This window comes from Lissotriton vulgaris, chromosome 7 (assembly GCF_964263255.1).
Source record: "Lissotriton vulgaris chromosome 7, aLisVul1.2, whole genome shotgun sequence".
Lineage (NCBI taxonomy): Eukaryota > Metazoa > Chordata > Amphibia > Caudata > Salamandridae > Lissotriton > Lissotriton vulgaris.
Window position 1 is genome coordinate 1,739,813,748 of NC_141695.1, and position 25,634 is coordinate 1,739,839,381.

The following is a 25,634-nucleotide window of genomic DNA, read 5'->3' on the forward strand; positions in this document are numbered from 1 at the left end:
GTCGACGTTTCAACCCTAAATGTGTCCCAGTTGGTGGTCACGCAGTGTCTTCATTAGGACAGTGATTCGGGAAGGGGATGGTGACAGCCCTAGATGGGCCGAACGTGTCTGCGCCGAGGTCAGAGGACACTTGCGGAAGTTTCAGAGGCGGGTCCAAGAGATAATTGCTCTGGGTATGCGGATGTGTCTAATCCGTGGGGAAAGCTGGACTGACTGGCCGAAGTTCCGTATGTCCGCTGCATGTAGTCAGAGGCTCCCGAATAGAGCAGGTGCAGAGCAGCAGGAGTGGTAGACTTCCATTTTAATATGATTGTAAATCACATGTGTTAAAATCTCTCAGATAAATCCCACAACGCTGTCCTTTCTAATTTGTTGCTAAGAACATATTGTGCAAGAAAACATTCATACTGTTATTATCACCTTTTTTCCCCACTATCCGTCCTATCGCTACGGAAAGGATAGAATCTTAACTACTATTCTGATGGTTGTCCTTTCCTTAGTCATGGTTGCAGCCGTGATTGCAGATACTCTTCTAACACACTCTGTTGCAAATGCTGGATCAATGCAAGGATTTTCAGTGCTCTGTCAAATTAGGAAATTACTTGATGGCCACTGCCCATGTACTTATTGCTTTTTCAAGCATGTGCCATAGATAGTTTTCCATTGCGGCTGTGCAGGGCCCCAAAGCTATTCCTTACTCTACCTTATGGAAGCTGTGGTCTGTGCAGCTAGTAAGCCTCTCCAGGTGCAGAACCACTTCCATACTGGAAGAGACACAGGGAATGAGGGTAGTAGCGAAAGCAGCCGGGAAGATGACTGTTACACCTCTTTGATTTGTCAAGAACACCGTGATCTAACAGTGATTCAATGCATACCAGCCCAGTCAAAAGGTAGGATCCATACTCTAGCTAGTAACTGCAGTATCTGCCACCAGTCCTCATCAGCAGCTTTGCCTTAATGGAGCATAGTCTTTTCCCAGCAATGTTAACAGTATTTGTATCCTACCTTAAAAGGCACCCCTGCCAACACTACCTTGCCAGTCACAGCACAACCCATTGTATTATCCTGACATTTGAGAGATGTTTCTATTCTCTGTTGGGTTTGTAGTACTGCAGGGTATAATTCTGGGTGGTCTTAGATTGTTTCTGTCCTCTTGTTCCAGAGGCTTCCCCTCTAGACTTTTCCCTCTTGCCCTATAGAGTATAAGGCACCAAAGAACGTCAGTAAACTTTTACCTCAAGAAAGTTCCTAATCTATCAAAGTCGGTACCAGCCAAAACTAAAAGTCATAAGGTTGCTGAATGACCGTGAAACGAGCCCCTGAGGCACCACTCAAAACCTTTTTCTAAAAATGCTGCCCAAGGCACCCTGCCCTCATTCAGGAGCAGGTTCATGGTCATTTGAGAAGGCTGTGTAGTTCTTCCAACCACGCTCAACAGTTCACAAGGGAAACAGCCTTTACTACGAAGTTTTTACTTCGTAGTACTTTTCCCACATATTTTTCAGATCGTAAAGACTGTTGTCATGCAAGACAAAACCACGCATTTGAGGATAATTAAAAAAGGGGGCTGCGGGGTCTCCCTCCAAAAATATGAAATGTTCAATTACTAACAAACGTGTAAGGGACAAATAGAATAAACAAGCATTTGCAATGCAATAGGTCTGGCATTCGGAAAGTGTGAGCTATTGGTTTTGTAAATGACAATTTTTTTAAATACGTGTTGGCTTTGAAAATATATAAATTAATAGCATTGTTATTCACAAAGCCAATAGCTTACACTTTCCTAATTCGAGTCCTATTGGCTATGGCAAATCTCGTTGGTAGCAAACAAGGACAGTGCTGTTGTGGTGCTGAGTGATGATGTGGTGGTGTATTGGAGTGATGTGGTGGTGTCCCAGAGTGATATGTTGGTGCCCCTGAGTGGTGTCCCTGAGTGATGTGGTGTGTGAAGGTGGGTGAGGGGGAGTGAGGGTGTAAGGGTGAGGGAGACAGGGGTGAGGGTGTGTGAGGGTGTGTGTGGGTGAGGGGGGGTGTGCGGTGTGGGGGGGTGAGTGAGGGTGAGAGGGTAAGTGAGGGTGGGTGAGGATGTGTGAGGGTGAGGAGGTGTGAGGGTCAGAAGTAAATGGTGGCAGGGCAGACATCATAAGACGGAGAGAAGAGACTGTGTGGTGACTGCGTTGGTCAGTTTCAGAATCCGGAGGGGCAGAGTCTGCACAGTCTGCGAGGGATCAACGTGTCTAGAGGCAATGCATAGCGGATGTAGCATTGCAGCTAGCAAGTCAAGTGTTTTCAAGCTGAGTGTCCCTAGAGAGATAGCAACAGCATTTGAGGAGCAAGGCTACTGTAAACAAGCACGGTAGGCTTTCACTTTCGTCCAGAAACAAGCACCCCGAGTGATGTGGTGTTGTCCCTGAGTGATGTGGTGGTGTCCCTGAGTGACGTGGTGGTGTCCCTGAGTGACGTGGTGGTGTCCATGAGTGACGTGGTGGTGTCCCTGAGTGACGTGGTGGTGTCCCTGAGTGACGTGGTGGTGTCCCTGAGTGACGTGGTGGTGTCCCTGAGTGACGTGGTGGTGTCTCTGAGTGACGTGGTGGTGTCTCTGAGTGACGCGGTGGTGTCGCCCCCGAGTGACGCGGTGGTGTGGCCCCCGAGTGATGCGGTGGTGCCCCCGAGTGATGAGGTGGTGCCCCCGAGTGATGCGGTGGTGCCCCCGAGTGATGCGGTGGTGCCCCCGAGTGATGCGGTGGTGCCCCCGAGTGATGCGGTGGTGCCCCTGAGTGATGCGGTGGTGCCCCTGAGTGATGCGGTGGTGCCCCTGAGTGATGCGGTGGTGCCCCTGAGTGATGCGGTGGTGCCCCCGAGTGATGCGGCGGTGCCCCCAAGTGATGCGGCGGTGCCCCCGAGTGATGCGGCGGTGCCCCCGAGTGATGCGGCGGTGCCCCCGAGTGATGCGGCGGTGCCCCCGAGTGATGCGGCGGTGCCCCCGAGTGATGTGGCGGTGCCCCCGAGTGATGTGGCGGTGCCCCCGAGTGATGTGGTGGTGCCCCTGAGTGATGTGGTGGTGCCCCTGAGTGATGTGGTGGTGCCCCTGAGTGATGTGGTGGTGCCCCTGAGTGATGTGGTGGTGCCCCTGAGTGATGTGGTGGTGCCCCTGAGTGATGTGGTGGCGTTCCTGAGTGATGTGGTGGCGTTCCTGAGCGATGTGGTGGCGTTCCTGAGTGATGTGGTGGCGTTCCTGAGTGATGTGGTGGCGTTCCTGAGTGATGTGGTGGCGTTCCTGAGTGATGTGGTGGCGCTCCTGAGTGATGTGGGGGCGCTCCTGAGTGATGTGGTGGTGCCCCTGAGTGATGTGTTGTGTGAGGGTGAGGGTGTGTGGGGGGTGAGGGTGAGAGGGTTGTGAGGGGTGTGAGGTTGTGAGGGTGAGGGTGGGTGAGCGGGTGTGAGGGTGATGGGTGTGGGGGTGTGAGGATGAGTGACGGTGTGTGAGGGGGGAGAGGGTGTGTGAGGGTGAGGAGATGTGAGGGTGAGGGTTCGAAGTAAAGGGTGGCAGGGCAGGCATCATAAGACAGGGAAAAGAGACTGCGTGGTGACTGCGTTAGTCAGTTTCAGAATCAGGAGGGGCAGAGTCAGCACAGTCTGCGAGGGATCAACATGTCTAGAGGCAAAGCATAGCGGATGTAGCATTGCAGCTAGCAGGTCAAGTGTTTTCAAGCGGAGTGTCCCTAGAGAGATGACAACACAGCAACAGCATTTGAAGAGCAAGGCTACTGTAAACAAGCAGGGTAGGCTTTCACTTTCGTCCAGAAACAAGCTCTCGGCATTGCTGTGGCAGGGGAGTGGGAGCGCATTCCTTTGAAGTCTGATGCCGAGGCACAGACAAATGGTGGCGTGCGATGTGCACGCGGGGGGGGAAGGGGAGGGGCAGCCTTTGAAGTCTGATGCCGAGGCACAGACAAATGGTGGTGTGTTATGTGGCTGGCGATGGTGTGCACGCGCATAGATCACATGAACTGTATGCGATCCGCAGCCGTTTTGGTAGACTTTCTTTTCCGCTTACTATAATCTCGCCGGAGCAATGCGCAAGCGCATTGGCTCAGGTGAGACCTAAAAAAAAATATTAAGAGTTAATGTATACATTTTCAACAGTAGGTGGCAGTGTTACACTGTGAAATAATTTTTCAGAGTTAGTAAGCTGGTAAAAGTATGCGTGGTAGTGGAGTGCGTGGTGAATGTGTTTGTAATGTGAATGAATGTAAATGTGAGAGAGTGGTATGCGTTGTGAAATGTGCGATGTAAAGACTTGCGTGGTAAAGGAAGGTGTGGTATTGTCATACAACCGTTTCCCTGAGGATCTGAGTGACATTATAAAGAAGGCTCCCCATTTTCTGTTTTTACAGATAAATAATGACAGAAACCAGTTTTTTTTCTTGCCTGTAATTATTTTTAAATGTGGGTAAAAACAGAAATTGGGTTGCTTTTAGATTGCTTCTAAATGCTGACTGCTAGGACAATAACTGTCATGGCGGTAAGGTAAGGATATTAAAATTTTAGTAAAGAGGAGAGATTCACAAGGTTGATAGCGAAATTTGCATATTTTCATAATAGTGCATTGATTTATCTTCTACAGGTGTTCATATAATTAAAGCCTGGCAAGAATTCAAGCATGAGTGCATATTTATCAGATAAATAAATGTGGGAATATACCAGTTTCAGCTCAATCTGTCCACAAAACTCCAAATAAATATTGATAAATAAAGATAAAATTGGCAAAAAACAAATATGGATAAATACAAACAGAAATGTCAAAATGATAATTTCCATAAAAATGGGAGCCCTAATTATAAACAACGCACCCATCACTCACCTCGTCTATTTCATGTCACTGAGAAACCCCCAAGGTGAAAAAACAACTGTTATTTACAGTCTCCCAATCTATGGTTCTGTATATTGTTGCTGGAGTAGTGTAAACAAAAGTTGATGTCAGACCTAAAGACCGGGAGTTGTGGGGGTCCCTAGAAACTTGACCCATGACTGCCAGTAGCAGATAAAGTAAAGAATGATGATACATTTAATCAGCAGTATAACTTGATCTGAAAATGTAAGCGACTTGTAGTCAGGCAGCGACTTTTGAAAAATAATGTTGTTGGACAAGATAAAGTTGACCTATAAAATGGGGAACGTGCTCTCCAGCAGTATCTGACGGGCATGAGACCGGTATCAGCCGCTAGAATCGTTAGACTTGTGACTATTAGAAGTTAGTGTTTAAAAAAATATATATTATGGGTTCAAGAGTTGAGATCTGCATCTCTGATTTAGCTAAGGACGCATAAGGCTCAATGGTCTGCAGTAGTTCTGAGATGTGACCAATGAGGAGCCTTCTGGTGAACAGGAAGTTCCGATAAGAATCACTAGTTACATTGCAGCATGAGTCACTGTACATTAATGTACGAAATGTCTTTCGATGTATAATGTACAAGGTGTTACATGAGTTGAAGTCCTTTATGAGTTGCAGTAGCTATTAACACATAACCAGTTGCGAGACCCAGTTTAAGTTTTGTCTTTGTGTGAGTGATCTTGAATCTTAACTCACTAACCGTGAAGCTCGGGTAACACATGACTCCCAATCTATCGTTACTCATGGTAAATACTCTGCAAACCTTGAAATTAAGCCTCTATAAATCTTGAGTTGTGAGACTGATCCTGAATCTCCTTGCAGGTGGCACATGAAGCTGGTCTCCACCCGGCAGAAGCACAAAGGCTTCTGGGAATAACCAGTGCAGCAGAGGTGAAGGATCAGCTGAAACGGACCACAGCGGAGGCACTAAAATATGGGGTATGGAAAAGACACGTGGTACAGGGAAGCGAGGATGCCTTCATGGTCGATGAATGACTACATGGAACAGAGAGCCGGAAAAAAGTAGCTGTGAATGGTTTATTTAGTTAGGAGTTGAAAGAGTGTGTGTGGTTGGGGGGGATTAAAGGAAGGAATGAGGGAGGGAAAGCACACAAGAGAAACAAGTATGTAAGGAGGATGGGGATAGAAAACGAGAAAGAAAAAGAAGAGTGAGAAGAAAGAAGGATTACATGAAGGAGAGAAGGGAATGAAACATGAGGGAGAACAAAGAGATGGAGGTAGGGAGTGACCGGTGCGGCACACCAAGGGCTAGGAGAGGACGCTGTCAGTCTGCACATGTATATTGCTGTGATCTACTTTCTTCTGACACCTACCTCCTCTCTCTTATCTCCACAGTCATTTGGGCTGCCCACCATTGTGGCCCACGTGGATGACAAACCCCATATGTTCTTTGGTTCAGATCGGTTTGAGCTGCTGGCTGACCTGCTGGGTGAGTAAAACACGCCCCCCTGTGGGCAGAAGGCATCTTGTCTATCTTAGTACCCTTGGGCCAATTCCCCAATCACCTGGAAATGTGCTCTTTTGGGTTACACCTATGTTTGGAGGCAAGAAACACTCCATGAGAACTTTAGGAAAACCACATTATAGTTTCTGGTAAAATTGAAGTATGCACAAATTATATCTTGGGTACATTTACACATACTTATATGTGACCTAAACAGGCTTTCTCATTTGTAATGTTATTATTCTTTTTTTCCATGGGAAAGATATTTTACCACTTGTTTGGGTTGACAGTACAATTAGGTTTGGATTGTCAGCTGTCAATTGAAAGGTGCTTACAATATACTGAGTGGGTATAAGATCTTCTCTTTGAATCATTTTCTTTTGCTGACAGCCTTCTTGAGAAAAAAGCGACTTGTATAATTTTATCGGCGGGCACGCATAATGACACATGTGCACACTTATTAAACGAGGCAGCCGGTGGGCTCTTTCTCTTTTAATATTTATGCTTTTTTTCAATTTAATTTTAGCAATAAGGCATTGACAAAGCTACAGGTCCCAAAGGTGAGACCTATTTGGCTTTGCCAATGTTTGTTCTGCTGATTGTTAGCTTCTAGTTTCTCTTGGCCATCCCTAATCTTGTTTCTTCTTCCCACCCCTCCCTCTTTCCCCCGGTGTGGTAAATGACGTTCCCAGGCTGCTGTGGCTTCACATCTGTGCCACAAAAGCTTTAGTTTCTTTTTTCTCATTTCTTAGTCAATTCACAGCATCTTTCATACCACCCACCCTGCCCTCTCATTGCTCTCTCGCACTCTTTCTTCTTTTTCTGTGATTAGACTCCACATAGCTTTCGTTCAACCCCTGCCTCCCTCAATGCTCCCTCAAGCCCCTTTTTCTTCTCTGTGTGCTGTCGGAGTTGTGTTTTTTTAACTGCAGGGTAAAGGAGTCTTTAGTGTATTTATATTCTTGCATTTCATATCTGAAGGAAACATATTAGTTATCTATTCCTTACCTAAGAATTACCCCCAGGCGTCAGACTGGATCTGGAAAGTTTATTTCGTCAGCAGTACTTCGACGTGTCGGAAGGTGGCGTCGGCCAGCTCCGCGTACTTAGTCGTGGTCGCCGGGATGACGTAGCGGCAGCTACTTAAAGGCCGCCCTCGCAACCTGGCGTCAGTTTTTTTTTTTTTTTTTTGAGCCAGCCAGTGCAGATCCAGGAAGAGCGGTACGGCAGTCATTTTTGGACTACCTTTTTCTCAATTTTTGTCGACTTATTTTTTTGAATCTTTGACTCCAAAAAGGTGCACGAGGGATGCCAAGTTTCAAGGCCTGCTGTTCCGGTCATCTCATAATGTCGGTGACGGATCCGCACCACGTGTGTCTTTTTTGCCTGGAGCGCGAGCAGGACCCCAAGCCGTGCTCCGACTGCCAGTCAATGGAGCTGAAGGCTTTGAGGGAGAGGTCCTGAAAGCTGCTTGAACATCGGCAGTCGGCATATCGGTGACGGATCCGCACCACGTGTGTCTTTTTTGCCTGGAGGGCGAGCAGGACCCCAAGCCGTGCTCCGACTGCCAGTCAATGGAGCCGAAGGCTTTGAGGGAGAGGTCCTGAAAGCTGCTTGAACATCGGCAGTCGGCTCTGCACCGTTCGAGGTCCCGGTCGTGGGACCGCTTGCGGAGCCACCACCACTCCGGTTAGAAATCATCAAAGTCTTCGCACTGGGGGTCGGGTAAGTCGAAGCATAAGAAGAAGTCGAAGAAGCATAGTCGCTCTTCGACTTCTCCTCGTCGGTCTGCCAATCCGACAAGGCACGCAGGTAGTGCCCCTCCCGCACTCCACACGAGGAGCCCGAAGGGTCGACTCCGAGTTTCCCTCCCTTTCCGGGACCCGGAGCAACTCCCACCCAGCTTCGTACATTCTACGAGGGGATGCATGGCATCTTTGGGCGGACCGACCCCGCCGGCACACCTTTGGGCCCCGCGGACTCTGTTGGGGGGCCTAGGTCTTCGCTCGACATGGACACGGAGCCGGACTAATTTAGTGTGCTCTCCCTTTGAGCCGCTTCGTAACTGGCCCTTACGTCTCTTGACTCTTAAGACTGCTTTCCTGGTAGCCATCACTTCTGCTAGGGGGGTGAGTGAGCTCCAGGCTCTTTCTTCAAAACATATTTTCCTGTCTGTTCATCTGGACAAGGTGGTTCTCCGCACCTGTCCATTCTTCCTTCCCAAGGTGGTCACTGCCTTCCACATCAGGCAGACCTTTACTTTGCCCATCTTCTTTCCACCTCTGCATCCTTCGATGGAGGAAGAGAGGCTCCACCACCTGGACACCAAACGTGGGCTCTCCTTCTATCTGGATCGCACAAAACAGTTCCAGGTGGATGATCAACTTTTTGTTGGCTACATGGGCGCAAAGAAGGGTCGGGCCGTATACAAATGCACCATTTCTCGATGGGTTGTGTTGTGTATTAAGGCTTGTTACTCTCTGGCTAAAAAGGAGCCTCCAGTCGGGCCACATGCTCACTCCACCAGGGCGACTGCAACCCCTACTGTCTTGGGAAGAGTAGTTCCTCTGAATGACATCTGTCAGGCGGCCATGTGGGCATTGCTGCACACGTTAACCAAACAGTACTGCCTGGACAGCCAAGTCTGTAGAAACGGCTTCTTTGGCCGTTCTGTTCTCCAGGATTTTCAGGTGTGATCTTGGTTCGCAGACCCACACCCGGGGTTGGTATTGATGGGGTATCTATTCTAAGGTAAGGAATCTATAACTAATGTATTTCTTTCAGATACACAAGTTACTTACCTTCGGTAACGATATATCTGTAAGAAACGTTAGTTGTAGATTCCTTACCACCTCACCCATCCTCCCCGTTTTGCGAACTGATATCTAAGGTTAAGGACATACCTTCAGGGCCCTAGTTTGGTGCACCAGTGGTCGGTGTCTTGGATGGCTCTCCGTTTCTGGTGCGGAAAGTCGTGTACAAAACTGACGTAAGGGTGCGAGGGAAGCGTCTAAGTAGCTGCCGCAACGTCATCCCGGCGACGGACGCAGAGCCGACCCACGCCACCTTCCGACGCGCAGAGGTACTGCTGACGAAAAAACTTTCCGGATCCAGTCTGACGCCTGGGGGTAATTCTAAGGTAAGGAATCTATAACTAACTAATGTTTCTTACAGATATATCGTTATGAAGGTAAGTAACTTGTGCAATATGACAAAAAGTAGTACTAGCCCATAATTAAAGCTCCCTTGCCATCCCATCTAAGATTCTCATAGAAACCTAAGCAGGCCTATATTGGAGGCTCCTATGCCTTCATTGCAGCCTTGGTTTGGTTTCTTTGTGAAATGAAGGTCTGTGGCACTAAAACTGTCAAGATAGTCCTGTTTCTCCTTCTATATCATAGAAATGCGAGAAGGACAATAGTGGAGACCTTTTGCTTCCTGACTTTCTTTTTACTAGAAACAAAGCTGCATTAAAATGAAGGCAATATGGCTTTCGATAGAGTCATGCTTTTGTTTCTTACTTTGAACCTTGTCTGGCTTTAATGTTCGTGGGCCTGCATAAACACACATGCAAACATGTATACATTGTGCATGCCTCTGTTTACTTGTTAAGGGCCAGTCAATTTTGCTTAGCATGGAAAGGCAATTGCTCCTACATTTCATAGATTCAAATGTGTATGTCGTTTTAGTGTGTCTAGCAAACTGCAAGATGTATGTGATTACCCACAACCTCAGAGAATGTGGGTGTTCACCCACTTCTGCTTTGTCTCATCCACAAACTCACACATTTTTGGGTATTTAGCTACATGTTGTATGTAGTTTTTCTCATATTAACTGCTGTCATGGATTTACTCCACTCACTGTCAGCTGATGGTTCCTTTTTTTTGCCTGAATTACACTATCCCTCAGTCTGCTCCATAGTCTGTATCTTTGCCTCTGTTCTCTGTAAACATTGATCTTTGTTGTATTTGGCCCTCTTAGCCGCTCTGTTGTGGTTCTGTCCATTTCTGAAGCTGCACTGCCGCCCGCTTTTACCTGCCATTTAACCCGGACTTTCCCTCCCGATCCCTGCCTCCCAGCAGATCCTTCCAGGACCTACTCAATGGATGCTGCAGCACAACCCCATTGGGCAGGTCCTTGTGAATGAAAATAATGAATGAAAATACATTTATATACAGCGCGGTTGCTGCCCTGGGGCGTCCAAGCGCTAAAAGGAACCAGAAGGGGGTGTAGTGAGGCTGACAGACTGGGAGGAGGGGAAGGGGGCTGAATGATTACGGGGATTTAAACAGATGTGTTTTAAGTTGCTTGCGGAAGGAGGTATGGTTAGGATTAGATCTCAGGTGAAGGGGAAGGGAGTTCCAAATTTTTGAGGCGTTGAAAGTGAACATTCTTCCGCCTGCTCTAGACCTTTTAATTCTGGGGACTGTTGCCATAAAAGCCTGACTAGAGCGTAGGTCTCTGCCTGGATGGTATTGGCTAACTAGACTACGCATGATTTTTGGGCCCGAGTCCGAAAAGGCCTGGTGGGCAATACACATTGCTTTGAAGGTGACTCTTTTACGTACTGGCAGCCAGTGAAGGCTGGTCAGTGCCTCTCTGGCTGGGGTTCTGCGTGGAATTTGCAGTAGGGTACGGGCCGCACAGTTCTGTACCAGTTGTAGTTTGTTCAATGTGTACTCTGGGGCTCCCAGATAAAGGACGTTGTTTGAGTCCAGGCGTGATTGTATTATGCCCTGGATAGCTGTTTGTTTTGCCTCCATTGGGAGCAGGGGGAGGACCTTCTTCAGTGTCCGGAGAAGTCCAAAGCAGGTGGCGGAGAGCTTTGTGGCCTGAGTGTTAAGAGTCAGATTCCTGTCTAGCCATACCCCCAGGCTTTTGATGTTATCTTTCGGAACCGGGTGGGAGCCTAGACAGGTGGGCCATAATGACTTGAAGAGGGTCGGATCGGCCGGGCCTAACAGCATGAGCTCCGTTTTGTCCCCATTCAGCTTTAGTGAGGACAGGGTCATCCAGGACTTCACCTCCTCCAGGCATTTTGTTAAGCCCCCCGATGGAGAGTGTTGGGCTTCCTGCGCTAAGGAGACCACCAGCTGTGTGTCGTCCGCATAGGATATGATCTTGACTCCATACAGACGAACTACCTCAGCCAGTGGCCTCATATAGATATTAAAAAGCGCAGGGCTTAGAGAGGAGCCCTGGGGCACTCCGCACTTCAGGGGTATGCTGGAGGAGACTGCTTGTCCGTCAAACACCTGGAACGACCTATTGCTTAGGAATGATTTTATCCAGAGCCAGGCCTTGTCCACGATGCCGACGCTTGATATACGGTTCAGTAAGGTGTTGTGACTGACCGTGTCAAACGCCGCACTAAGAGCAAGGAGGACCACTGCCACTGATCCTCCTTGATCAATGATTTTCCTGGACTCCTCGATTGTGCCAGCTCCCTCCTCCCCCTCTGCTGCTTTCGCTCACCATCAGCTGTTGGTTCCTTTCTTTTTGCATGAATTACACTGTTTGTTATACTGCACTCTTTGCTGCATAGCCTGTATCTTTGCCTATGTTCTTCCACTGTTGTACACTGTAGCCCAGTAATACATAACTGTAACTTTTAAACTTTACATTGTAACTGCTTATTAGCCTCTTACTGTAACTCTGTTAACATTGAACTTTGTTCTATGTAGTCCTCTTTGCCGCTCTGTTGTGGTTATATCCATTTCTGAGCCTGCACCAACACCTGCTTTTCCCACTGTTTCACCCGCTCTCTCCCTTCCACCTCCCAGTTCCTCTCCCTCCTCCCAGTGCCTCTCCCTCCTCCCAGTGCCTCTCCCTCCTCGTATGACCTATTTAATGGAGGCTGCAGCATAACAGCAACACCGGTGTAGCTAAGGAAAGCCTGTCTGCAGCCAACCACGCCCAGCATCAAGAGCTCTGGTGCTTCCACCCCTCGCAGCTACACCACCACAGACCTCCAAGCCCTGGATTCCGGGCGCATCGACAATAACTGCTTATGCACATCGCTACGCATCACCAAAAGACCGTTCTCCTGCCAGCACTCCTGCTTCACCTGCAACACGGAAGCAATCAACAATGCCAGAGACACTGCAAACATGACTACACCCACCATACTGACCAAGACCACCACGGCACAACTCCAGTGCATTCTGCAATCACTCAGCAAACACTTCGCAGAGATCTGAGACATGCTCTCATCCCACACCCCAGACATCTTCATCACAGAGACCTGGCTGAACCCCGCCTCCACCCCAGACATCACCATCGCCACCCCTAAAGGCTACAAGATAAGACTGGGACCGAACCAATAAACACAGAGGTGGAATTTTAACAAACACAGACTGTATTTGCGACCAGTAAAGTATTCAAATATGAAGCTCTTTAGTCACAAATTGATAAATCAATTGAGCGTTTGATTTCAGGGTTCCTTCATAGGCCAATACGTGTTTCACTACAACATGTAGCTTCATCCGGGCCAAATCATTTATACATTTGCAAATGGCAAATCAAAATCTTTTTTTAACAAACGTTTCACATAAACTGTAGTTAGGTCTTCCTCAATATGCCACTGGATTGTGTCTTTAATTCATTTAGATCATGGGATGAAAATAAGCTTCACTCACTCAGTACGATGGCCAATAGCATGAGTATATGAGGGGGTCTGTAAATGGAGGTGGAATTGCCATTATCCAGAAGGACACCATCCGCTGCATGACTGCTTCAGATGACTTGACTGCTATAATGGAGCATCTCAACTTCCAACTCCACACAGCAGGGGCATAACAAAGGCCCCCACAGTGCCCCTGCAGTGCCTCTCAGCCCCTACTGATTTTAGTTTGAGGACCCTTTCAGCATATCTTGAAGGGGGCCCCCTCAAGTTTTGTTACACCACTGCCACAAAGGCGGCAAAAGCACCATCAGAGGCACCCTCATCCACAGACCACCAGGACCATGCCCTAGCTTCTACAGCGCCATCATGTACCTCATCACACAGATCGCTATCGACTCAGGGCACTACATCTTCTTAGGGGATCTTAACTTCCACCTCGACAACCCCAGCGACACAAACACAGCCAGCCTCCTGGAAAGCTGAGCAGCAGCGGCCTCAAGCAACTTGTAACTGACCTTACCCACATCACAGGACACACGTTCAACACCATTTTCACTTCCAGCAACAGTCAAGTACAACTACGTCTCACAGCTCACCTGGACCATGAGTGCTGTGCCCACACCGGTACTTCTCAGCAGTGTGCTGCTCTGGTTGTGCTTCTCTCTGAGTAGCAGAGATTTTCCAATTAAATAGCGCAGAATGACTAGAGAAGGCACTCTTCACCAAGAAGAGGCTACAGTTTAGATTCTCACTGCCGCCTTCTAGAACCTTGTATGCTTTTGATGTTCTGTTCTGTCCATTTGCTGTACAGGAAGAGATTGAGGGGTCAGACTCCAGTCTGCCTTGACGGGATCAGGGTTCATTATCATTTTTTTGTGTTACCCTTTAATGCACTTCCATACACCAGTGCCTTATTGTTTTCCATGCTGAGGGGTTTCATCGGAGCACCCATTGTCTAGATTCTTTGTGTTTCCCTTGTTCAATCTCTACTCCACCACTCCTCTGGTCCCAAGCCCTGCACTCCTTCAGCGGTGCTCAGGCCCCCAATCCAATCCATTCCTTCTTTCTACTCTTGCTGGAGATCTCCGCTGCCCTGGTTTTCTTGCCGTGGGCCAGCGCTCCTCCCAAGGCACATTCATGATCAAGGCTGTCATTTATTTTTGTTCTCGCAAACTTGGCAGGGACGCAGATACCACCGCCAATACCAATTGCTAACAGAGTCCCCCTCCTCTCAGGGCCCCGGGCTGCCCCAGAAAACCACAGGTTCTCATCCAGGGGATACTCATCAATAGTCCTAATCTATGAATAATCCCCGCCCATGTGCGGGATCCCGGAGCATATAGAAAATACATATATATATGCATATGTGAAAACATATATCTGCAGCCTAAAATTTTTCAAACATGGCTAAAATGCAGAAATTATATAGGTTTGCATTGTAGTACCCATACCTTCCTTACCCATATGGAAAAGAGGAAGCACTAAACAGTTGCCATACAACAGTGCTTTATTGCCATAAAGAAACTTGTAATTGCAGGCAGTTGCCTGTAGGCTGCAGCAGAGTAACAAAAAATCAAATAAAACTGACACCTTGCCTTTAAGGCATTAGAGTTAGGGTACCGTGCCTTTAAGACCTGCTGGAGACCCCCTGTTCCCATGATGCACCACAGGTGGCAGTTAGGTTAGTTATTTTTTCCGGCTCCTTCTGTGAGGATCCTGGAGTTGGAGCTCTTCAGTTTTGTGACTGAAAGTGAATTATTTGAGAATTTTCTCATAAAATTCGACATTTTCTGATTCCTGATGGCATATTTTACAGTTTTTTGTGTTTTCCCCAAAAAATTTCCAGTCCGAATGCGTGCTTTATTTAGGAAATGCCCTTCCTGTGGCAAGAAAATGGCACTGGCAGACCCACACTCAGTGTGTATTGTGTGTCTTCCATCTTCACACAATTCTGACCAGTGCTATCATTGCCAGAAGTTTTTCAGGTGGACTCTGCGCGACAGAGAACGCATTAAGCTTCATGCCCAGCTGGAGAAGGACAGAAGCCATCATGGAGGTGACCATGGAGACTTCAAAGCACCTTCTTCAAGTAAGCAACACCGAAAACGGCTACGTTCCACCTCTCCGGAGTCCAGAAAGAAGAAGGTGACGGGAGATTCGCCATCGAGGTCGCAGTTGAAGAGGCTGAGACACTTAAGCGTCGAGGGACAGATCGTCATCTCAACGTCGAGACCCTCCTCCCCATGCTAGTAAGTCTGCATCGAGGCACAGCACTTCTGGCTCGAAGGCTGTGGGTCCAGAGAGACCTAAGAAAACTCTGTTGACGTCGAGGCTTCCGTCAACGTCGAGACACTCGCCGCCACCCTTGAAGGGTTCGGCGTCGAGAGTCATGACGGCGAACATCAAGCCGCAAGTGGGCATGTCGACGTCGAAAGCGTCGTCGAGGTCCCATCATTCGACGTCGAGAAGGTCGACCCCCCAACGCCTGGCGTAAGTCGACGTCTAGATCCAGATCGACTTTTAGAGCCCAGTCATCATCCCCAGGGTATTTATATCGTACAGATTTCACCAGAGAAATCCGCCTACACCTTCGGTCTTTCACCTCAATGGCTGCAGGGTCTCGGGATAGCTGACCGCAGAAGTCCGGGCTCGGACTACTCCCACACATACTCGCCATCCAGGATCTCTCCTGATAGAAATGCTCCTGCCAGGCCTTCCAAGTCTCCCTCCAAAAGACCAAGTTCGCCATCCACACACCGATCACGGTCACGGGGTCGTCACAGCTCTCACCATGAACGTCCACATAAGAGAAGACGCAGACGATCATCAACCTGGTCCTCTGTCCGGGACTATTTTGCGACGTTTTCATCGACTCCTCCATCAAGGGATTCTCCCATCGATGACATCTCAACTTTCTCAGACGTTCTAGGTAGAGGAGCAAAGAAGTTTAATATCACTTTGCATACTCCTGTGATTCCCACGTCAATCATCTTTGACACTTTACACCATCGTACAGCTCCTAGACCGCTGCTTCCTTTGGTGCCAGGTTTCTTGGAACCAGCTATGGCCACGTTCCTTACTCCTGCTACGGTGGGGTCCGTCTCCTCGAGGATTGCTAAGAAGTATAAGGCTCCAGCCGAGGATCCCTTGTTTCTTAGAGCTGATCCCCCAGCGGACTCCGTCATTGTGGGGGCCGCCATGAGGGCACACTCCGCATCCTCTTCATCTTCTGTCCTCCAGAAAAGGACAGCAAACAGATGGACTCCTGTGGCAGAAAAATGTGCAATACTTCTGCGTCATCCATGAAGATTGCAAGTGCCTCAGCCCTCCTCTGGCGTTATGATAGATCTCTTTGGGACTTCCTGGCAAGGTTTATCGACAAGTTCCCCAAAGAAGATTGGCAGGACTTCCACGAGATCCTACAGGAGGGTGGTCTAGTAGCCAATCAAGTCATAAGCGTGGCAGCAGATGCCTCAGATCTCGCCGCTCATGGCTACTCCCATGGCTGTTCGCGACGCTCAGCTTGGTTGCGCCTCACAGGTCTCAAACCCGATGCACAGAAAAAGATCCTGAACCTTCTGTTTAACGACTTCTCCTTATTCAGGGCTCTTGCCGATGAGGAGATGAATAAGATGAAGGCTGAGCTGGATACGGTCAAAGCTGTTGGTCTGGAGAAGCGGTAGGAGTTCCGCAAACGCTTTCGATAGAGCGACAAAAGTTCCTTCAAACAGAGGGTTCAAACCCCTCAATGGTCCTCCCAGAACCAGCAGAGGTCCCAATTCCAGCAAAAGCATCCTGGCAGAGGAAGGGGGAACAACAAGCAGCAACAGTCCACCTCCAAGCAGCCTCCCAAACAGTGAGGCATTGCTTCCTCCGCACCCGTTCGCCACGTAGGAGGGAGTATCGTTTTTCACCTGGAAGAGTGGGAAACCATAACAAAAGACAGATGGGTGCTGAATATTGTGCAGCATAGTTACTTGCTGAGGTCCAAATCCCCCCCCCCCCCCCCCCCCCCCCGGTAAGTGCCCTCACTATTGAAACCCCTGCCTTAACTACAAAATCGGCTGTTATAGGACGAAGTATCTACCCTCCTCTCCAAGATGGCCATAGAGGAGGTTCCACCTCTCCAGAGAAACCAGGGGGTATACTCACGGTACTTTCTAGTCCAAAAACGAGGAGTAGCCAAAGAGTACATACCTATCCTCGACCTGCGTCTGCTGAACAGGTTTATCAGAAAAGAAATTTTGAATGCTAGCCCTGCATCAAATCTTCCCACACCTTCACCAGGGAGACTGGATGTGTGCCATCGACCTGCAGGACGCCTACCTTCACATTCCCGTTTCAGTGAAACGGCTCAAATCCGCCCCTCGGACATTCTCCAAGTGCATGGCGGTGGTGGCTGCCTTCCTCCGCAGGCAGAAGATCTTCGTCTATCCCTACCTAGACGACTGGCTTCTAAAAAGTTCCACACCTGCACTGCTCCAGAGCCATCTCTTACTGCCTCAATCTGCTGCATTCTTTGGGGTTGCGAGTCAACTACAAAAAGTCGGTCCTCAATCCCACACAACAGATACATTATCTGGGCACCTCCCTGGACTCCACAAAGGCAAGCGTGTGTCCTTCAGAGGAGAGGTTGTCATCAGTGCTCCTCAAGTGCCACACTCTCCTCAGCTCTACGCATCCCATAGCCAGGCAAGTGTCTTCACTGTTGGGGTCGATGCCTCATGATATACATAGTGCCCAATGCCAGACTTCACATGCGGCCTCTACAACAGGCACTCAAAGATCAATGGACACAAAGGTCAGGCCGTTAGGAAGATCGTATCTCTCTCCCTCCGGCCAGGGACTCCATTAAATGGTGGATGAAACGCTCTCACCTTCTGCAAGGGGTCCCTTTTCATCCGAAACCTCCGACCCAGACAGTGGTTACAGATGCCTCACTGCAGGGTTGGGAAACTCACATGGGCCAGCTTCAGGTAAAAGGTCTCTGGTCCGAGGCAGAGAGAAGTTATCACATCAACTTCTTGGAACTAAGGGCGGTCCATCTTGCTTTCAAGTCTCTGTACCCGTCCCTGCAGTCCAACTCCATTCAGATTCAGACTGACAACACAACAACAATGTTCTATCTGAACAAGCAAGGAGGCACCAGGTCACAGGTCCTGTCTCTGGAGGCCAAGACCATATGGAAGCGGCTTCTGTCGAGGGGTCTCACGATCGTAGCTGTTCATCTTCCAGGGACCTTGAACGTGCAGGCAGAAGGGCTCAGCAGAGACTTCGTAGAAGCGCACAACTTCCTCCCTAAGGTGGTCTCGGATTTTCATATCAATCCGGTTATCACGCTGCCCACTTTTTTCCTCAACCTACCACTCCCATGGAGAGGTCTTTACATTCTTTAGATCTCCGGAGGGTATGGAAGTTTTACCTAGCAAAAACTCTTCCACTTAGGAAGTCTGACCGGCTCTTTGTCAACTAGGGTTCTACTAATACCGGTCTAGCTGCTTCCAAGAGATCTATTTCTAGATGAATCTCCTCTTGTATAGCTTTATCCTACCAGTTAGCTAATACGACCTTACAAGGCAGACCAAAAGCACAGTCTACCAGAGGGAAAGCTTCTACCACAGCTCTCCTTTGCAACATTCCTATATCTGAAATCTGCAAGGCAGCCACATGGCGATCAGTGCATACCTTTACACCCCATTACTGTCTAGATTCGGATGCCCAGGTTGGGCAGGCTTCTTTACGGAATTTTTTTGCATAATTGCAATTTGAATGTGATGTTGTTTCATGTTCTCTATACTCTGTTGCTCGTCGCTTTGGGTATGGGCTTGCTACTCTCTTCATAGATTAGGACTATTGATGAGTATATCCTGGATGAGAAGGATTACTTACCTGTAATCCTAGTTCTCATCTAGGGATATACTTATCAAAGTCATAAGCGATCTACCCTCCTTCCGGGACGAGCACTCTTGAAATTATTGTATATTGATTGCATGTCTACTCAGGTGCCTATACACCATCAAAAAGAACTGACCTAACTGCCACCTGTGGTTCATCATGGGAGCAGGGGGTCTCCTGCAGGTCTTAATGGCACGGTACCCTAACTCTAATTCCTTAAAAGCAAGGTGTCAGTTTGATGAGTATACCCCTGGTTGAGAACTAGGATTACAGTTAAGTAACTAATCCTTCAGGACTCCCTGAAGTTATCCCGAGCTGCTCCAAGGCTTCTTCACAGCCACTCTTCTGGTCTGGGACCCAGCACTTCTCTAGTGGAGGTAGAGGCCCTAAATCATATTGACTGGAGTAGTACAGTAGGGCGGGGGTGGTTGTTGCGGTGTGATAGCAGGAAGTGAGGAAGATGGGAGGCAGGAGGGGGTTGCTGGTGTGCTAACAATGATGCTGAGGTACATTAAGGGCTGATTACCAAGTCTTTAATGGGACTATATTGAGACCAAATGGGATGGGTGAGGTGATGTTTGCATGACATTGTCAGGAAGCTCCCTGCTGCACCCCCCCCAGAATATTGGCACTCCAGGCCTGGGTCCAGCTCGCCCATGTCCGAGGTCGGCCCTGGCTGCACGTTTCCAGAGACTCCATGGCACAGTCCCAACCGAGATCCCCGGCTGCATTCTTGGATTGTAGCCGGGGGAGAAGGCCCGGTGCCAATGTCGAATCAAGCCTGCAGAAGATTTTGGCACACAAGGTTCTGTTTTATGTAGGGTTCTTAGTATCCTTGCATGCCTTGTAAGGTATTTGTGAGGACTTTTAGGCATAGTGCATGACAGGATGCCGTAGGATTAGCGTGAACAGCCAGGAGCCCAGGCCTACAGCTGGAGTTTAGCCATCTTTCCTGGCCTCCTGCCTTTAATTTGTTAATTTGATCATCTGTATGTGTGCTGATTTAACAGGTGCCTGTGAAAGGGGTATAAAGAGAATTCCTGCAAGTTGTCTTGACAGGTCTGTTGGCCTGAAAACACTGCTTCTAAATCTGGATAAGGCCCACAGGAAGGGGTGTGAAATACCTAGCTGTTTCGTCTTACTCCGAGGAATGGTTATATTTGTAACTCTGGGATCGAATTGGGTGCACCAGAATAAGTCCGAAAACCAAACAATAAAAATGAGCCACAACATTAACTCAAAATACCTTCAAGCCATGTTACAGAAAGCAGTGTAAACTAGGCTTTGCAAGTAAACAAGGTGTTTTGATGATGTAAAACGTATCTATGAAAAGCTCTTCTTCTGAGCTGACCACAATTCATGCACAAATTTCACACCATCCTGACTGATCGCCCCACACAGATTTCACCAGGTATTACCTAGCCTAATGTGTGCTGGGGCAACCCACAAGATTTCAAGCCTTACAAATAGTCATGGGGAAACATGTGGTATTAGTATTAGCTGTATGAGAAGTAAACAAATACCCAGCAGTATGGATATTTTTCCTAGATGTTACCCATCCCCAAATGCTGCACCATTCATATAGAGACGAAATGGGGAGCGGAGAGGATATCCTGCCATATAACGTGTAATTCTTACTGAAGATGTAAGCGGATACATTCCCTCACAGTAATAAATAGTATCATATGGGGTGACTGTAAATTGAAGATCATTAAAGAAGGATAAAAGCCATCTTTAAAGTACTTATGTACCTCAAAATTCCTAAAGAGTAATGTTCTTTTTTTAAATTAAGAATAGATGTTAATACTTCCTAAACTGTGTCAAGCACGTTGTTACCAGATCAGCTCTGACCAGTGTTATCCCTGGGTGAAAGGGCACAAAGGTGTTCCTATTTTGAGGCACAATAACCCTCATGAAGAAGTGTAGAACCAGTCTTAAACCATTTCCCAACAAATCAGTCTTTACTTCTCCTTAGGGTACAAGGAGAAAGGGCAGCTGTTATGCACTGCTTCCCTTCATGGTGATCTATGGTATATCAAACTTCCTCTGGCAGGATAGGGACAAAAGAAACAGACACATGTAGAGCATTTTTCACTGTGACCTAAGCAAGCTCTCTGTCCTGGTCAAAGCCTAAAACATTCTATGGGAACATACAAGTGAGTCACGAGGCCTTGTAATATTCTGAAATCTGTGGGATTAATTAGCTCATCAAATGTCTGATTAATGCAAACACACATGCATTACTTAACTCTCTGCACGAGAATGAGCCATACTCATTGGAGGGTGCAAAGACGGAACCAAGATTGCCACCAGGAGATAGGCATTGATGACCTCTAAGGGTACTAGCTCCACAGCAACCTCTGGTCAGCCAACTTGATCTCTTTTTCATGTGCAAAGAGGACTACATAAGATATTCAGATTGTTCGAGCTTTGTAAAACATGGTGCCACTTCATTACTCGACCTCTGCTGTGGACCGTTCCAAGAATCCACCACCATTTAGGAGGTTCTTGCTTGAATCTCCCACCTCTACTTTAACCTCTTCCATGGACCCACCCGTCAAGGGATCCTCGTTGTATCCACTGTCGTAGGTGGGGAGCTCTTCCATGAATGCACTGCTTCAGCTAGGGGCTTATCTTTTTAAAAAAAAATCTTTTTATTATTTTAAAACAAGAAAAACGGAATAGACTTATCTGGTGCCATACATTACAACATAATAATATGGCGGAGGGGTACAAAGACATGATATACTTGAAATGACAGAAGGATCATTTGGACGTCTGTGTGTAATAAGTACGAAGCAGGGTCAGTAGCATTACAATCGACAACCAATTTAAGCGCCGGCCCTCAGAACCCGCCCACCCATAAAATCAGAATAATAGACAAAGCATGGCAACCAAACACTGGAGGTTAAACAAAATCAGGATATTTCGCCAATATTGCTAATAAGGAAGAAATTAAAGAGGATTGAAGAAAAAAAACCCATAAGAACGAGAACAAAAAGAAAATAATAAACCCATCCCCCCACCCCTGCATATGGCTATCGCCTAACCCCAACTAGCAGTGTGCCTGTCGCCCCAACTAACTAGATTCTAAAAGTAGAAAAGAGAAAAACCTGGGGGAGGACATTTCCGTATGGGCTCCCGGCCCCCTTCCCCCCACCGGCCAGAGAAAGCACCCCCTACGATAAAAATACAATGTTACAGAAATCACAAAAAGGTAAATTGGGGGGAGCTATGATACACCGCCCAGCCTCCCGTTAGTCCAACAAGTACGATTCCCACATCCATTAAGGCCATAGTACCAACCCCAATCAATCGGACTCAGCCTTGGCCCTTCCGAACCATCATGTTAACCCCTCCTGGTAGGATAACCACTTCTACAGGAGGATTAAAACGCAGAGAGTCCAAAAAAACTCAGTCCGACACAAATCAAAGTCAGTGATTCTTCAAGGACTCCATCAGCACAGAAACGCTCCCTCACTGACGGATAGTCCCAATGTTGTTTTCTCCACGATCACGTGGTCATCAAAAAGGGAAAGGATGAAACAAAAGTCCCAAAACAATTTCCGACAGGAGTCTCCGGGAAGGGAACACCAATCGATTCTCCCAAAGTCTGCAGTGATGGTAGACGTAATAATATGTTCAAAACATCGGGTTCAGGATTCTCCGCGATAGCGACCGAGGGCTTCGGCGCTTCTTGTCGGACGGGGTCCTCGTCCAGAGTCAAGATGGTTGCCTTGTAAGACACAGCCGGCAGCAGTTCCTGCGGTGGAGCAGGGTCCGGTTTCACACACTTCTTCTCAGATAGGCCCGTAATCATTTTGTGAATCAGGGCATCTATATTTGAATGCAATGCCCCGATGGCTGCCATTACTGTCCTTAGGGACGGCTCACGCTCCGTCCGGTCCATTTCTCCCCGCTCAGTACGGATCATTTTCACTTCCCCCAGAGAGGCCGGTTCCTCCTGGGGATCAAATAGGGGTGGGGCGGGGGGGGGGGGGGGGGGGACTTGGGGGGGGGGGGGGGGGGTTGACGGCGTCGAAGGGCGACTTTTCTGTTCCTGCAGCAGCAAGCTGCACTTCGCTGCCGCGAGCGAAGATCCCGACCCACCGAACCCCGGCGAGGGGGAAACCGGGTCCGTGGGACAGGGACCCCCATCCACGGCCATTGTCGTATCACGTCACTCCTCCCTCGATGTTAGTCAATCAGAATGACCGCCGTCAGAATCGGGCAAAAAGAAAAAGGACCTCCACTGCGGTAGACCGGACCCTGCTTGGTTCTCACGGCCGATGTTGTTCAACTGCGACCCGGCTGGATCAAAACTCGAGGCCCCGGCTCCCCTGTTGGACTAGGCCGCAAACTTCAACTCGACATAACTCAGTCAATCTAGCCGATTAAGTTTTCGGGAATGTACCTTCGGAGTGTACATCAGTTCAGCCACACGGAGGTCTGGCGTAAAAACAGGATTAACAACAGGATCATCTGGCAGGATACGGAGGTCGGCGGAGCCGGGAGCCTAAGCGGCCATCTTCGGGGGTCTTCTATTTAAAATCCAGGGGTTTATCTTTTAAAACACAATTTCCGTTGTCAGCAGCTCCTTCGTAGAACCACCACCTTTCCACTGAGCATGGGTCTAATAAGTTTGCTATAGGGTTTTTCATGTATATACTCTCCGGTGGTGGCTCTTAGATGGCTCGTCCACCACTCCTGAAGGGGAATGAATCTCCCTCCTCTGGTTGGGGCTCTTCCATGGGTGGTTGTCGTTGGGTGTCTCTTTGCTGGTTCTGGTACGCCCAACACTAGTTTTTCAACAATCTGCTCCCCCTGCTGGGGTTGCCCTGACTTTAACCTCATGCGTGCTAGCGGAATTCCGCTCGCACGCTGAGAATTCGAAAATCGCACGTTGCGTGACGAGCTGGGCTCGGCATCAGCGTGCGAGGAGGCTACGCGATGACGAGCCCAGCTCGTCATCAGCGCCGAAGGGGTTAATGCAGCTAAGCAAGGCAATACGATTGATATGACTGGGTATGTTGGGGTGCATATGGAGGTAATAAAAAGTGTTACTATTGCTCACATTAGTAGTAAGAATAATGCCACCAGTTAATGAGGTTCTCAAGTGACTTTATCACAAGTGGTGTATACCATAAACGTTCAATTGTAATAGATAACTAATGTAATGTTTACAGGGAAACAAAAGGGAAGTCCTATGTGTAATAATTACAGAGTAAGGCAGCTGTGCAGATCTACAGGCCTTATTTAGAGTATGGCCGATGGAATGCCCTGTCAAAACATCATGTTTATGCCATCTGCTGTATTACAAGTTCCATAGGCTATAATGCACTAGTAATACTGTGGACGGGCACCTGCTACGTCTGTGATGGAGTATCTCATTTGCCAAACTCTAAATAAGACCCTACATTTCTATCAAAGTCTCTAAAGGGTGCTCACAGTTCCTGAATATGGCCATCTCTTCCCCAGCCCTTTCTATCTTCCCAAATACACTTCAACATTGAGACAGACAAGTGTCTAAACCAGCAGTGCCACTATTCTTGAAGCGCCAGACCACCCAGCATGTTACTGACTTTACCCTAGTCCTGAAGCCAGTCTAACATTATGAGCATAAAATGGCCGCTACAATTGACCTTCAGACAGCAGTGCTCTTCCATTCTTAACTTTTTGCAAGTCTCTGTACAGTGTGTCCCTTTGCTTGATACATGTTTGTTTATCCCCCAACAGGTGAGAAGTGGATGGGGCCCGTCCTACCAGAGCAGATGTCAGTCCTATAGAGGCCCGTTCCAGCAAAAGAATCTATGATGAATAGAAAAACCTTTGCAGATAATTTGGTCTGTGTACCACTGTAAGGAACAAGCCTACTTGGCAACCGACTGAGTTTGGGAGCAGGTCCTAGTAAACCTGTATGTTAGGAGTTTGTTATAAATGGGCATTGGAACAGGATTTACCAAGAGGTTTATTGTGAATGGTTATATGAAGAAGGGGGTATGGGCTTAGACATGGCATGAAGGGGTTGCAGAAGATGACCCAAGGGACATAGTGAGTATGATCGGCCCCCAACCTCCTGGGGAATGAAGGTCGTCCTTTCATTGTGAGGACGATTTCGATAGACCAGCCAGGGGCAGGGATAATATAGATGACTCTAAGTTGGGATGTGCATATTGTCATGGCTGAGAGAAACTCATGCAGGTCTCTCTGAACAGAAAATGAGAACGAGTAACAACTCTACCAAAGTCGAGCAACCGGCCTCACTGTGCCACCACTGGCTTACTTTCATTGCCATCGCACCACTCCTTACATACACCTCATTATTTCCAGCCGTCTTCCTGCATTAATCCTACCTGGGGGCTAAATAAGTGGCTCTCACATTAACGTCTCCATTGGTTTTACGTTCCCTTTAATTATACTGTTTCACGCTTTCCACAGTTGACAATGTATGGAGGCTTGCTTTGACTCCTGCACATTTTTACAGTTCTAGTTGTATTCAATCATCAAAACAGTTTATTAAAAATAGTTTGGTTTAGGAGTCCGTCTTGGTGTGTACATGTTTTTGAGTAAGGTATGCTTAATGCGTCTCTGGCTGTGTAGTATGGGGAAGGTCTTAGAATGCTGAGGATGAGCTAGATGGATCACTGACAAAATATCGAAGGTAAGAATATCGACCTACAAAAATATTGGAGAAGTCAAGAATATCGACATCAAGTGTTAGCTCTCCCGTGCTTTTTATATATTCAGAACAGTCC

General features: G+C 48.0%; 1 protein-coding gene across 1 annotated transcript in view; it reads left to right on the forward strand.

Moving 5' to 3' along the window:
• Positions 1-25,416, forward strand: part of LOC147706534 (glutathione S-transferase kappa 1-like) — a 132,193-nt gene extending 106,777 nt beyond the window's left edge. The window contains exons 6-8 of the mRNA XM_086929092.1: positions 5,717-5,833; positions 6,251-6,344; positions 24,616-25,416. Of these exons, the coding sequence (XP_086785218.1) occupies positions 5,717-5,833; positions 6,251-6,344; positions 24,616-24,665 (261 nt within the window). The 3' untranslated portion in view covers positions 24,666-25,416. The remainder of the gene's footprint in view (positions 1-5,716; positions 5,834-6,250; positions 6,345-24,615) is intronic.
• The last annotated feature ends 218 nt before the right edge of the window (positions 25,417-25,634 follow it).